This window comes from Suncus etruscus, chromosome 2 (genome assembly GCF_024139225.1).
Source record: "Suncus etruscus isolate mSunEtr1 chromosome 2, mSunEtr1.pri.cur, whole genome shotgun sequence".
Classification (NCBI taxonomy): domain Eukaryota; kingdom Metazoa; phylum Chordata; class Mammalia; order Eulipotyphla; family Soricidae; genus Suncus; species Suncus etruscus.
The window spans coordinates 13,081,450-13,096,633 of NC_064849.1; the positions used below are offsets into that span (position 1 = coordinate 13,081,450).

At 43.0% G+C, this 15,184-nt stretch overlaps 1 protein-coding gene across 1 annotated transcript; it reads left to right on the forward strand.

The window, feature by feature from the left end:
• The first annotated feature begins 200 nt into the window (after positions 1-200).
• AMER3 (APC membrane recruitment protein 3) lies at positions 201-10,410 on the forward strand. Its single transcript, XM_049768283.1, has 2 exons — positions 201-474; positions 6,123-10,410. Exon 2 carries the CDS (start codon positions 6,141-6,143, stop codon positions 8,508-8,510), a length of 2,370 nt encoding a protein of 789 aa, XP_049624240.1. The 5' UTR covers positions 201-474; positions 6,123-6,140; the 3' UTR covers positions 8,511-10,410.
• The last annotated feature ends 4,774 nt before the right edge of the window (positions 10,411-15,184 follow it).

Genomic DNA, 15,184 nt, shown 5'->3' on the forward strand with positions numbered 1-15,184 from the left:
CATACACACCTGTGTGTCTCATGGAGAAGCGAATGAGCATGCGGGCTGGGGGAGTCGGCTGGGGATGTGTGCTGCTGGGTCCGAGGATTGCAAAGCCACGGTAGACACACACACACACACACACACACACACACACACACACACACACACACACACACACACACACACACACACACACACACACACACACACGAGACTGATGCGGAGAGAGGAGTACGAACAAAGCGAGACCACGCCAGGCCTGGGCGGCGGCGCACCAGGGCGAGCGCCCTCCCCGAAGCAGCTCCCAGTCCAGCCCCCCCGAGCGAGAGAACGGGGCATTGCACTGGCTGCACAGCCTCGGGGCGCCCAGCTCGGTCCTGCCAGTCTAGATCTGCGAGCCCGGTAGAGAGGTCGAGGCTGGGAACCCGGGAGCGCGGAGCTGACCGCGGTGCTGAGCAAGGCCGAGACTTGCCACATTCCTGCTTCCCAGCGGTAAGTAGCCAAGGCCCGGTGATGTAGGCTTGGGAGGAAGAGGGGTAGGTGGGTGTGATTTGTTCCTTTTTCAGCATTTTAGCGAAGGGAAGAGAGAGAGAAGAAATAGGATTCGACCCTGCCCCCCTCCTCAATATCCACTCCCCTCTGGGTGCCCATCGCTGATAGTGCAGGGATGGGGTTAGGATAAAGGAAAAACCATCTCAGGTGCAGGGCCGGGAAGGAACTGGGAAGACTGGAAACCCACCTTCTCTGGTCCAGGCATGTCAGGGATGCCCAGAGTCCTTAGGGGTCGAGGCCAGGACCTTAGCTCCCCGGAGGGCCCTTTGTCTCCCCAGTGTGGGGGGCTGGGTGAGTCGATGATGTTCTCAACGTGCTATTTCTGTTTCCCTACCAGCCCACACCCTATTCAGAACACCGAGCCTCTCCCTCTCCACACTGATTGTCATCCCGAAGGTGATGGCTTGAACCAGGCAGCCTGTTACAAAAAGAAACCATTGCCTCAGCCATAGCATAGCACCCCACCCTAATGGCCAGGAAGCTCTCCTGCCAGGATTCCTGCAGAGGCAGCTTTTTTTGCCTTTCTTTCTTTCTTTTTTTAAAATCACCATTTATCCTTTTGTTTTAGTTGTCAATTTTCCTGGATAAAGGGAATGAGGCATGAGAAGGCAAAACAAATGAAAAAAATTAGTAAATACTTATATTTCTGATGTATAGGCATACCTCCAAGATCTTACACCCTGCCATTTTAATGTTAACAGAAAAAAGGGCTATTTTCCTTTTTTCTTTTATCAAGTGGAAAAGGAAATCTGAGTGGCTGAACTAAATTAAGTCATCATGGAGAAAAAACTCCACTAGAATAATTTGTTCCATTTACTATCTATCCATTTGCATGACATGCTTCTGTTTGAGTTAGAGTTTAAATAACTCTCCTGTCTTTAATTTCTTTTTACCTCTTCTCCTGCCCTGTTCATAAATTGAAGGTGCTCTCCTGTCATTCACTTTTGATTGCTGGCTCCCTATATGATATTAGATAAAGTCAGATAAAGTTAACATACAGTATGTGTTGCTTATCAACTGACGTCATCCTTTGAGCTTGCTGCTCCAGCCCCCTGGTGCTGCTTTTAGACCTTTAAATATTCTTCTCTTGCTCCTTGCTTCTTACTGAGGGATATTTCCTCTGTCTTGAATATGCTTCCCACATTCTTTTGCTTAGTTTGTTTTCAGTCATCATTTAGGTTACAGTTTAAATCCCTGAAGCAGAATTGATTAAATAAATGTTAGTTCCTTTCCAATTCTCAGGCAATTTACAAACTCATTTTAGACATGAAAATCTCAGTCAAGGGTGTTGATTTCACTGAGATCTGTCATAGAAAAAATGTACATTAACTATGAGTAAAATGAACATTTCCAGACCCATCTATTTTATTGAAGAAACATAGATGTGAATAAGATGTCTCAAAAACAAGAGTATTTCATTGAAACTAAGTGACAACTCAATATCTTCTTGGAAAAGTTATGGCCTTATTGGGGAGCAAGAAGGCTAGACAATCACTGGAGTAAACAGTGATCACTGAGTGACACAGACAAAAAGTCATTAACATGGAGGGTAGGTCTGCTTTGTCTATAAGGTGCTGGGGTGCTTGTACATGTGAGGGGCCTTTGCTTTAGGTGATATATTGGTTTCCATGGAGGGGGTATTTATGGGTTACAAAGGAGAGTTAGCCTTTAGAAACTGGACATAATTGGCCTCTGTCCTTGGCAATAATGGTGCTAGGAACTGGTGGTTCAAGTAAATCTTACATTTCTTCTGAGAACTGTTAGGAAAGGTGCAGCTCTGTCTCTCCATGGTAGTGGGTCTTGTGAATTCTCAAGAATTTCCCATCAATGTCAACCACTGAGTCCACATTTCTAAGGAGTGAAGTACTCATAAAATATTTTAATGTAGGGGGTGACTGGACTAAAAATATGACTAAGTCAATTCTTTTCCAAAAATGTCCAAGTCATTAATTTACTGTTCTGGACCTTACTACTTATTGTTATAGTGATCTGCAAAATGCTAAGTAGGCTCTGGAATCTGACTGATAACACTGGTGATGCTGAGCCCATCCATTTTTAGGAATTATTGTACAAATTAGGAATGTGGCAAAATTTCTCACTACTAATGATTATGACTCAGCTCAGAATCGGTTATAGAATTCAGTAGGCTTGTTTATTTTAGAATCACTCTACAATAAATTGTTGCTCTTGTCATTGCCAAATTTTGCACAGAGTGATCAACTCATGGTTGAAGTTACTCATAAGCATGTGGTAATGTAAGGATTTTTTTCTAAAATATGGAAAAAAAATGCAATGCAATCTCCTAATATGTCTGTGACTTCTTGCCATAGAAATTATATTGTCACTAATTATAATCTTTTGTAACTTGCTGGAATTACACTAAGATTTATTTTTATTAAGATTTCTAAAATTATTCACAAAATACATTTTTTTCTTTTTCCCTTCTTTCCTCCCTTCCTTTCTCCTTCCTTTCTTCTTTCCCTTCTTCCACTCTTCCTTCCTCTCTCCCTTCCTCCATTCCTTCCTTTTTGTTTATTTATTTATCTATTGGTAGTTTTTTAATGCTGGGGATTTTACATGAAAGGCAAGTTCATTAAACTATGTCAGGGGTCCTTAAATACATTTATTTTTGAAGGTTTATATTTCCCAGGAAAAAAGTTTAAGTTGTTGTTTCATCCAATTTAATAATAGTTAAAACACTGCTTCAGAGTCTAGAATTCAAATTCTAGCTCTGCTTCTTATAGCCTAAAGAACTTAGTTCAATCAATATCCCTTGTACGGTTATGGTAAAGCATATAGTTATATAGGTGTAACTATATCTCAAATTAAAAATATGAATGTTATCTGGGCTTTCAACTCTAGAGCTCAAATAACATCCACTATGCTGTTATGCACTAAAGTCCATCAGTTATTGGGGAAGCCTTACTTAGGCCACCAGAAATCTGATGGAGTGGAAATGGTGTCTTAAGTAGCAAAGGTAGGAAAAAATGGGGCACATGTTACATAGCAGAGGGGAAAGAGCAGCTTGTCAAACTGCCCACAGCCCTAGATAATCCCAACCAAGCCCCAGTTTATGTCACTTTTCCTGGAATCTTGTTAATTCTTTCTGTTGCCAAAAGTTGCAGGTGTCCCTCTGCAGGAAAGGAAGGGCTGCTGCAGGTGGGAAGAAAATAGATGACAGTGTTTTTGCCTCTGTGGACCTTGGCAATGTCAGCTTTGCCACCCCTTTGCATCCTCTTTGCCTTTGATGTGCCAAGTGAGCTGCAAGGCAACCACTTTGCATGCCTCAGGGTCCTTATGTCAAAGCATTTCAGACTCCTGAGCAAGACATCTCTTTGGAGCAGCTGCTAGTTTTCTCTGGCAATAGGTCTAAAATGCCTGCAGACTTTACACTTGAGTGATGGTGGTGACAGATGGCAGGATAGGTGTATGTGTGATTTGTGTGATTCCTGTGAAGTCGCCCTTCTAGAGAATACAAGAACTGGTCAGTAACTTGTTTTACTGAGCTAGTCAAGGCATCTATCTGCAGATCATTTACCACTTCGATGAAATGGAGACATTGGCAAAATTGAACCTCTGAAACAGGAGCCCATGGGGACACAGCAAACGAGGACCAGGAGAACTTCTCAAGCTTGCTCATTGACATTGCTATCTGCCAGATCATCTTATGGGTGTTAAAAGCAACATTATTAGAATAAGATGTTTAGAATTATTAGAATTAGAATGTATAGCCTAGAACAAGCAAATTCTGTCAACTTCACTCACGTCTTGAGCTCCCTCCACTCCTCGTTCCCTTCTCTGGGCATAAATACAGACTTGAGTGCTTACAACATTTACCATGGTTTTCTTTTGTCAGTTTCTGGTCTTGTTTTCTTTCAAATGACCCTACAACTTTCCCCCTCTTGTTTTCATACTCATGACTTCAGCTTCTTATATAGACATCATTTTCACTCTCTGAGCACATCATAGCTACCTCCTGTGAGTCTTATCTATTCAGACTCTCTTCTAATTTATTCTGTCCTCAGATGTCAGATACCTTGTCTTTGATAGCCAAATTGATTGTATCTCTGTTTCAACCCACTTCATTCAGCAGACTTTCAAAGCTCTTCCATGATCTCATGGCAAGGCCGTAATTCTCAGGAGTTGTTAGCACTTCCTCATATTCACATTCAAGAAACACACAATCCTAGTACAATTTTACATTGAATTAAGACTGGGATTCAGAAACACTCACTACATAGGACTTTAGACATCTGTCAGGATATGCACAAAAGGGGACATCTACCTGTTTCTCCTGCCCACAGTGTGATGTATCTATGCCATTTACCTGTACTTGTTTGCCTGCCTCTTGCTTGCTGCCTTTCCATTGCCTTCTTCCAAGATGCTCTTTCTTTTTGGCCCTTAGGCTTGAATGTACTTCGCCTGGGGTCTCTACATTGACTGATTCTTGCCTCTAACCAAACAGATTAAATTAGTCTTGTACTATGGTTCCTTTATCTTTCCCTTCCAGTGATGATTATCTTCATTTATCACAAAATTATATTCTTTTTCAACTTGTCTCTTTTATGAAGGAGAGAACTTATTTATTGAATCTTCAGCTCCATTTGTTGTATGGAGGGCCATGAAACTATACATAAGGACTGGTCTGGAAAGGGCAAAATGAGTCTGGACATAAGAGTCTAGATCAGTTATATATGTATATACTGTAGAAGGCATCTACATTAATCAAGAGATATAGATATAAGAGTGCTAAACTACATTTTCTTTTTCCATTCCTACTGTGTACCTATAAACATGTGACTTAGTTTCTCTGGGTATCAGTTGTTCATAAACCTGGAGTATTGAGTATGAGCATGGTACCGTTCCCTTCCCTTTGTCCCTAGCCTCCATGGAGGTTCTAAGTTTCCCTGTGAAGACAGCTTAGCTCCATTGCCTACGGCAGTGCTTCTCAATTATTTTCTGTCATGCCCCCCCTAGGAAGAAGAAAACACATTTCGTGCCCCCCCACGTGACTGAAAATAGTATCTTTATTTAAAAAAAACTTTAGGGCCCGGAGAGATAGCACAGCGGCGTTTAACTTGCAAGCAGCCGATCCAGGACCAAAGGTGGTTGGTTCGAATCCCGGTGTCCCATATGGTCCCCCGTGCCTGCCAGGAGCTATTTCTGAGCAGACAGCCAGGAGTAACCCCTGAGCACCTCCTGGTGTGGCCCAAAAACCAAACCAAAACAAAACAAAACAAAACAAAAAAAACAAAAAAACTTTAACCTGCAAAACAAAAGTATATAAAATAATTTGATCTGATTTTTTAATCAGAGGTGATGTCTGGATTAATGGCTACAATGAGCACGTTTTGCAATGCATAGCTTTTCGAAGCGGGGTTTGAAGCAGGACACAGCAACTCTCAGCTCCAAGAGACATAGAGAGACATAAACACGGGGCTTAGCTTCTTATGACAGTGTTTGCCGAGGTCAAACGCGTCCCTCTTTACAGGGGGGATGCACCCCACTTTTAAGAAGCATTTGCCTAGGGTAAGCAGGAACTACCTAAAACCATCTTGGTACTGAGTACCTCTTGTTTTCTCACACAGCTGTTGGTGATTGGCAGCATGGAGTTGAAAAGAGGAAAAACCTTCATTAAATCCAGCCTGCACATTTCCCATGAAAAACCCCTGGACTCCACAGCCATTGCTCCAACAAGGGAGGAAGCTGGCCCCCAATCAGTCTCACCAGGACAGCCGCCATGGCCCCAAGGTGAGAGGTGCTCCCAGCTCAGCCCCCAAACACAAGGATATAACAGAAACATCAACAAGGGTGTGCAGGTAGACCCTGAAGTGGGGGCTACTTTCAAACTGGTGCGGAAGAGCAAGACTCATGAAAATGTGTCTGGGGCTTCAGGGCAACTTGTGGGCAGTGCCAGCTTCCCAGAGCCTTCAGGCAATCAACGAATGATCGACTACCGTCACTTTGTGCCCCAGGTGCCCTTTGTGCCAGCTGTGGCCAAGAGCATCCCAAGGAAGAGAATTTCCCTGAAAGGACCCAAGAAGTGCTTCCGGAACTTATTCCACATCCGCAGAAACAAGACCGAGAACTTGACTTCCTTCGAAACGAAGGGGAAGAGGTTGTTCTCCAAGGGCTCATCAGAAAGTGGAGGGCGGCAGGGCAAGGCTCTTTGCACCTTGGGTGAGGGGCTGGGGCTAGATAGTCAGTCTCAGGACCTATCTGACTTTGAGCCCCTACCCGAGACCTCCCTTGACCTCTGCAGAGTGTTGTGTGAAGATGTGGCCTCACTCAAGAGCTTTGACTCCCTTACAGGCTGTGGAGAAATCTTTGCAGATGAGAACTCAGCACCATTCCTGGAGTTGAATGAGGATCTTGGGAGTCCAGATCCAACACCAGAGTGCAAAGCACCCCAGGGCCCCTTCCAGGGTGGTGTGGAGCAGCTGGCTTCACCTGCTCAAAATGAGGCGTCTGACTTTGCTAAATTCTGGGACAGTGTAAATCACTCAGTGAAACAACACCAACGTGCCCTGGTGGGCTCATGGCTGGGAGGCCCCCCAAAGTCTGAAACAGATCGTTCTAAGCTGGACATAGCTGGACTTGCTGAGCTCCCCCTGTGTCCCTGCAGGGACCCACCCAATACCTCCAAAGCCAGTTCCATAGACACTGGCACCCCCAAGAGTGAGCAGCCAGAGTCTGTGTCCACGAGTGATGAAGGCTACTATGATTCCTTCTCCCCAGGTCTTGAGGAGGAAAAGAAGGAGATCCTGAGCCCAGGCACACCCTCAGCTGCTTTCCCCCGGGACAGCTATAGTGGAGACGCCCTCTATGAGCTCTTTTATGACCCCAGTCAGGGCCCTGCTGACCCCAGTCTGGACAATGACCTCTGTGTGTCTGAGAGTCTGTCAGGGCCCCTCCATGGAACACCGCTGTCCATGTGCAGTTTCCACATGGGAGCTGAAGAAAACTTGGCACCAGCGCCAGGCCCAGACTTGCTCAGTCAAGGCTTCCTGCAGAGCTCCTGGAAGGGGAAGGATTGTCTGCTGAAGCTCTGTGACACTGAGCTTGCCATCACCATGGGCATCATTAATTGGCTGCGTCGTGGCCCTGAGGTCCACTCTCCATCTGCCCCTACTCCTGGGAAACCTGCAGCTGCATATGGAGGAGCAGCAGAAAAGCCAGGGATTGGCTCTGAGCAGACAAGCCAGCAATCAGGGAAACTGGAGGGCACAGGAGCCCGGGCCTCTGGTGCAGGTAGGAATACTACAGGTTCAGCTGCTGGCAGGCAGGGACCGTGGACACATTCTCGTCCCCAAAACCTATTTTTGGGGGAGAAGGAGGCCCAAGGAAAAGTCAAGAAAGAAACCAGATCTCCCACAAGGGATCCCTCTTCTGATCATATGCAGGTATCCTGTGAAGAAGGGACTCGAGGCTGCCCTAATGGCTCATTCTTGTCTGTGGATTCTGCATCTTTGGAGAAAACAGACACTCTGAGCAAAAATAAAGTCCCAAAGCCCTCTGTTTGGCCAAACACGTTGGGGTGTTTTCAAGATCCCTGGGGGCCAGGTCTTGGAGGAAGCACTCTGGATACAGAAACTACCTTGACAGGCTGTGTGGCCCAGGTTGCTGCCCTAAAAATCCACGAAACCTGCCAGATCCCAGCTACGCAGCCACTGATGCATGCCACAGGCAGGGGGTGCTTTGGGAAGACTCAGGCCAGATGCCCTGACATTCTGGAACAGAAACAACCTAATGGCTTCCCTAGTGTGGCTGCCCTCCATGGCCTGCCTTCCCTGATCAGCCCACTCCACAGCCCAGAGAACCAGAGTTGCCCAGGTTATATCCTGAACTTGAGCCACCTCAGAGTAGAACCCACTAGACTAGATGCAAAGATTCATTCTTCAGTGGAGGACCCTTCCCTGTGGCTCAGCCTGAGAGCTATTGAGCCAGCAGTGCACAGGGGACATCTGGACTCTTAGTCCTTGCTGTCCAGCTGAGCATCTGGCGTCACCTAGAGGAAAGCTGGGTCTTGCCCCAGACAACCAGCAGAAGGTTGTTGCAAGTATCCCAGAAAGTACACTGCAGTTTTCTCATTCGTGCAGGCCTTCTCTGCAGCCATCTAGAATGAGGGGGCCCAGACAGACCACAACTAAACTTCATAGATAGCTGGGGCTCACACTTAACAGGATCTACTTCTTTGTGACCTCATGAAAAATAAGCTAAAACCCAAAAGTCCTATCCTATGTCCCTGAAGTGAGGGCTGTACTAAGGAGAAGGAAGGCCACAAAGCTCAGGCAAACAGAGCATCATCCAGGCATGAATCCACAAGCTTTGCCACTTTTTATAGGTAACACAAGACCAAGAACAGCTATTGTTGTTGTTAGTGCCCACTCCTGCCCAAGGGAATAAGGAGTCTGATGCCAGAGGTTGACTTTGAAGGGGCTATGCCTGGCTACTCCTAACACAACATGACAGGAGCTTGAATTGAACTGACAGAAAGAAAATAGTATGTATTCTAACTGGAAGTAAATTCTAAATTGAAAGTATTCTAAACTGGGAAGTAAATTGATCCAGTAGGCCTGCACAGGGGGTGGAATAAAAAATGTGTGAACCAGGAATCAGAAATAGGACGCAGGAGAAGAAAGCAAGGAAAGGAAAGAAGGCAAGAAAAAGGCAAGATGGAGGCTGAGGATGAGCTCAAAAGCATCTCTCAGGATGCTTTACCATAAAAACAAGAGCAGACATACCCTCATCTCAGCATGAATCTCAATTTGAGATGTCAGACACTACCATACAGCCAGGGCTGTTCAGAAGCTAACTACCATAGTCGATGGGTGTTACCGAATTCCTTGATTACAAACCATCCCATGTAAGTAACAATTTCCTTGAGCCATGGATGAAAAATTTCTTTTCGGGAAGAAGCTTATTGGTTCTCTCCAATTCCTCCACTCTTTTTCCTCCACACACTCAACACCTTACTTCCTCTCTTAGGAAAAACTCAATCCTGAGTAGGGCATCAAAAATTATAGAGGACCTAGTCCTTAGAAAGGGCAGGTGTCTGTTCTAACTGGCTCAGTATAGCCAGTGTCCTGCAAGATGCTCTCTGTTTTGGTTCAGCCTCAGCCAGGCTGAGACAGTGGAGTGGAAAAGGATTAAGTTGCCACAGGAAGGGAAGAATGGAGGTATTCCAGACAAAAGGGATCTGTTCCAAATGGAGGGATGCCAACAATATGAGAAATATCCCTCTGGATGTTCTGAGAATTTGTTTTAGGCTAAAATAAAGTTCCATAACCCCATTAAATGCTAACAGGAAGCTACCATGTTCAGAATTCAGGTAGCACAGTTTAGGCTCAAAAGTCCATGGCAAGGCTCCTGACCAGGATATTCAAACCTGAGCTGCTGATGTGACTGGCCTTCCTTGGAAGTCTCATGAAACTCATCTTCCCTGGACTGCCACAAAGGATCATGGAGAAGCATCATCAAGCCTTGTTTTGAGCAGGTCATTATTGAAGGACTCACTTCACCAATCTAAAATGCAGTTGTTATGTTCATTTCTCAGACATGGGGACTTCAGCGCTGTGTGCTCTGTGGCCTTCCCTGGACACACACAGCAATGTGTGAGGTTGATGGGGTTGGCCTACAGCCCAGCTCCAAGGCTTCCAGGTACCTGGAACTTATTTGGATGAGGTCAAGCTGGGTTCACTTCTCCTGGAGCCTCCCCCACTTGCAGAAACACCATGTGTCATCGGTATGTCACTGTCACATTGTGTCCAGTGAGTTGGATGAGCCCAGGGGTGTGGCCCCAATTGAGTCAAAATGTTGTCACTCTGTATTGTGCCTGAACAGAGTTAATGCTGAGTAAATATTTGTGGAAAGAAAGAGATATCAAAATTGCATGTATGTTTTTCTGGTTTGATTACGAGCCTTTTGATCTGAGCATAATAGGATTATTTTGGCAAATAACAAGTTATTTTGGCAAGTAGTTGGTTCATGGGCACTTCTATGATGTGAAATGGCAAGTCATAGTAATGAATGGGAGAGAACCCTGGCAGGCCCACCCCCAGGCCCATCTAAATCCTCTTTGGTGAACCACCCCACAAATAAAGATGGTTCAGGTCCAGTCATGAGGACTTAAAACTCAGCAAGAGGAATTTTAGTATGATATATGTTGACAGCTCAGGAACTGGGCATGCATATGTGGTAGGAGATGTGAACCCAGTGGCTGTTAAACCTGTCAACCTGGAGAGCATTGTGAGAAACCTAAAGGGAAGACAAACCACAGGGGCCAACTAGTAGGCCAAGTTCCTCACCTTGATTAAATATTCAAGATGGCCAGTTGAGATAATTATAGAATGCGATTGTTTCTAATCTTATACCCATGTGGTTATTGAAGATATAGAAGGTTTGTCTAAAAAAAGAAAAATCTTAATAAGTATGTCCAGTTAACCCCAGTTTATAGATCTTGAGAGGGAGGTGGAGTTCAGAGGTTCACTCTGGACCCAATGCAACATGCCTCCTAATCTTCCAAATTTTGAGGCTTCAAAAAAAATAAACAAATTTTGAGGCTTCGTGGGAACTGGGAGATTCTGGGAGGTAGTCAGGTTAGAACCTTCTTGTGGCTCTAACAGTGAGGAACAACTTGACCCCAGTGCAGCGGTGCTGTAATAGTCCATACAAGTGGAGGGAGGTGGGTGGGGGAGGGAGGCTATACTAAAATACACCAGCTAGGGCTAGGGAAGAACATGTGAGCTACATGGGGTTGTGTCTTACCGTGTTTGTTCTTTTTTTCTCTTTTTTGTCCTCTCTCTTATTGCTTCTTTTTTCTTTCTTTATCTTCCCCCCTCCTTTCTCTCTTTCTCTTCCTTTTTCTCTTTTTTCTCTTTTCTTTCTTCCTTTTCTTCCTTCCTTCCTTCCTTCCTTCTTTCTTTCTTTCTTTCTTTCTTTCTTTCTTTCTTTCTTTCTTTCTTTCTTTCTTTCTTTCTTTCTTTCTTTCTTTCTTTCTTCTTTCTTTCTTTCTTTCTTTCTTTCTTTTCTTTCTTCTTCTTTCTTTCTTTCTTTCTTTCTTTCTTTCTTTCTTTCTTTCTTTCTTTCTTTCTTCCTCTTTTCTCTTTTTCCCACATCTGGCAGTGCTCAGAGCTTACTCCTAGCTCTGTGCTCAGAAATCATTCCTGACAGGGCTCAAGAGACCATCTGAAATACCAAGGATAAAATCCAGGTCAGCCAAATTCAAGGCAAGTGCCTTACTTGCGGTATATCTCTCTGTCCCTACTTTACTGTTTCTTAATTTAACTTGAATTAATTTTTTTATGGATGGGGATGAGTATATAGGAAACATAAATGAAAATACACAGAAAACAATAAAAAGCAAGTATTCTTCCTTCTTCTGTCCTTTGTTATTTTATCACAAATTAATTTCCATTTACAGCTAATCAAGTTGATGCCAAGTGCAGAGCCTTTTCTTTCCTGTATATCCCAAACACTCATGTGTTCCTTGATCATTTCTCTGCCTATGGCATAAACATTATGAACATTAATATTTTTCCTGTAAAGCACATTTCAGACTGTATAGAACTTCCTTGACATAGGAGCCACCACCTAGGTAGGATCTCTATTCTCTTGAACAGCAGTAAGGGTAGAAAACAATTCCTTCATGTTCCTATCCTGGAAGAGGAAGAACAGTCATTTTGAAACTCTCTAGATCATTCTTTCTAATAGACCTACCTCAAGTGAAAGAGACTTTCTTAGAGACTATTTGAAATCTTTTCTCAGCTAAAATAAGGGCATTACATGGAATTTCCATGTTTCTGGCTTCCCAGTTTTATATAAAGGAGGGAGGAAGAGAAAAAGATAAAATGGGGGGAGTAAAGGGGGGAATCACAATAAAAAAGAGAAGGGGAGGGGCCGGGCGGTGGCGCTGGAGGTAAGGTGCCTGCCTTGCCTGCGCTAGCCTAGGACGGACCGCGGTTCGATCCCCCGGCGTCCCATATGGTCCCCCAAGAAGCCAGGAGCAACTTCTGAGCGCATAGCCAGAAGTAACCCCTGAGCGTCACAGGGTGTGGCCCAAAAACAAAAAACAAAAAAACAACAACAAAAAAAAGAGAAGGGGAAAGGGAAGGAAGAAATGGAGAGAAGAAGCAGAACATAAAAAAGGAGAAAGGGGAAGAAAGGAGTTGAGGGATTGAGGGAGAGGTAAGAAGGAAGAATGTTGGAGGAAGGAAAGAGGAAGGATGGAAGGGAAGAAGGGAAAGATGAAGGGAGGGAGGAAAGAAGGAAGGAAAATGGAAGGAAAGAATGGAGGTATGGAAGGAAGAAAGTTAGGGTGAAAGGAAGGGAAGGAAAAATGGAAGGAGAAAAAGAAGGAAAGAAGGGTAAAGTCAATCATCACAGGATTTTAAGAAAATACACTGGAATCTGGAAGCCAAAGACTTCTAAACTCTAATTCTACCTCCAAAGCATAAAGATCATCAAAGATTGAGATGTAATTAGAAGTTGTAAAAGTAAATGGACATCACCTCCTTGCTTCATACACTGGTACAATTACCACAGTAATAACAGTGGATTATAACTAAAAGAGCTACTTGCCAAAAGCTCACTTAAATAATACAGAAACAAAGGGAAACTACAAAGATAAGAAAAGAGGAAAAACTATAATACATACCAAAACAGTTTATCTCTTAGACAGATCAACATGCATCCTTACCCTAAAGATTTATTTATTTCACTATTCATGATCCTATATATGTTTGATTATTAACAAAAAGTTATCCAACTGAGGGGCCAGAGTGGTAGCATAGTGGCATTTGCCTCACACACAGCTGACCCAGGATGGTCATGGGTTTGATCCTCCGCATCCCGTATGGTCCCCAAGCTAGGAGTAATCCCTGAGTGCTGTTGTATGTGCTTCCCCCCAAATTAAAAAGTTATCTAACTGAAAGGAATAAAATGAAAATGGTTCATAACCAGACTTACAGGTATTTAATATTATAAGAATTATAAGTTTCATTAAAATGTTGATAACCCTCATGAAAAAATATAACATGCAAAAAACACATCATAAAACAAAAAATAATTATAGAAATCAAAATAAAAAGCTAATAAACACTAGTAAAAATAATTTCTTTAATGGATTCATCACAGAATTAACATGACTGAGTTAAGAGTAGGAAACTTTATTAGAAGACACCTTGAGGGGCCAGAGAGATAGTATGGAGGTGGGGCATTTGCCTTGCATGCAGAAGGACAGTGGTTCGAATCCCCCATATGTTCCCCCAAGCCTGCCAGGAGCAATTTCTGAGCATAGAGCCAGGAATAACCCCTGAGCGCTGCTGGATGTGACCCAAAAAACCAAAACAAACAACAACATAAAAACACCTTGAGACTAATAAAAAATGAAAGTCAACCTACCCAAATTTATGGGATGCAAATAAAGTAGCATTAAGAAGAAAATGTATGTCTGTATTATAAACAATATAAAAATGCCTGCACACAGTTGGTGTGATCCTGGTGGTCAAGGTCCAAGCAGTGCTGTATTTTTTTGCCCTTAATTGAACTGCTGGTCAGGTTGGTAATGAACCCTGGAGGCTCCATTTGAGAGCCCCCCAAAGAAGAAAGAGCTCAAATTGACAGCTTAACTGTATACCCTAAAATAATAATAAAATGAAACAGGAAGAAAACACGAAGCTTAGTTTGATAAAAAGCAAAATGGAGAATAAGAATGAAAAATTTGAGTGAAATCAAAAAACGTTTCCTTGAAATGATCAATGAAATTAAAAATATTTATTAACAGTAATTAATAGTATAAAAGAGTAGTTTCAAAGTACTAAAAGCAGTATGTGAAAATTAGGGTATTTTTAAATCAATTTATATGTCAACTGGTCCAGCCTTTATGGAAAACAAGATGAACACTCAGAAAACTAGAAATTGAATTTCTATATAATCCAGTGATTCTCCTTCTAGGACTATACCCACAAAACCCAAAGCACAATGCAGAGAAGACATCTATACTCTTATGTTAACATTACTCACAATAAAAAAATTTGAAAACAACTTAAGTGTCTAAGAACAGATCCAGAATACCTATACACAATGGAATATTACTTGGCAATAAGAAAAGATGAAGTCATGAAATTTGCTTCCACATGAATAAATCTGGAGAATATTATGTTGAATGAAGTTAGTCAAAGGGAAACAAAAAAACTTTAAGTGATCCCTCTCATGTGTGAGATATTAAAAAAAAACTTCATAAAGATGATCAAATTCCCAAAGGCAATAGAAACAAAAGACCTGGGGAACTGGTCTTAGTAAAAAGCTTGCTAGTAGGATGCAGGTCTGAGAAGATAAGTTATGGAAGGGAACTCAAGGACAATCAATGGTGGAGGGGGAAAGTGTCTGCCACAGAGGCAGTAATGTGGTATGGAAGGAAATATGGGGGTATTGGTGAAGGGAGTGGACAGTGGTTAAGGATTAGGTGTTGGAACATTGTACATCTGAAGCTCAGTTAATTATGAGTAACTTTGTAACTCACTGTGATTTAATAAAAGAAATAAAACAAAAAGATTTAGGGACTGCATTTTAATTAAAAATTCTTATATAAGAATAACTGTTGCTCACATACCGAGATCTCTAGATACAGAGGTCTGACTTTATCACCCAG

What these genes read in the sequence shown, in the direction of transcription:
- AMER3 (XM_049768283.1), top strand. Translation starts at nt 6,141, where the DNA reads ATGGAGTTGAAAAGAGGAAAAACCTTCATTAAATCCAGCCTGCACATT.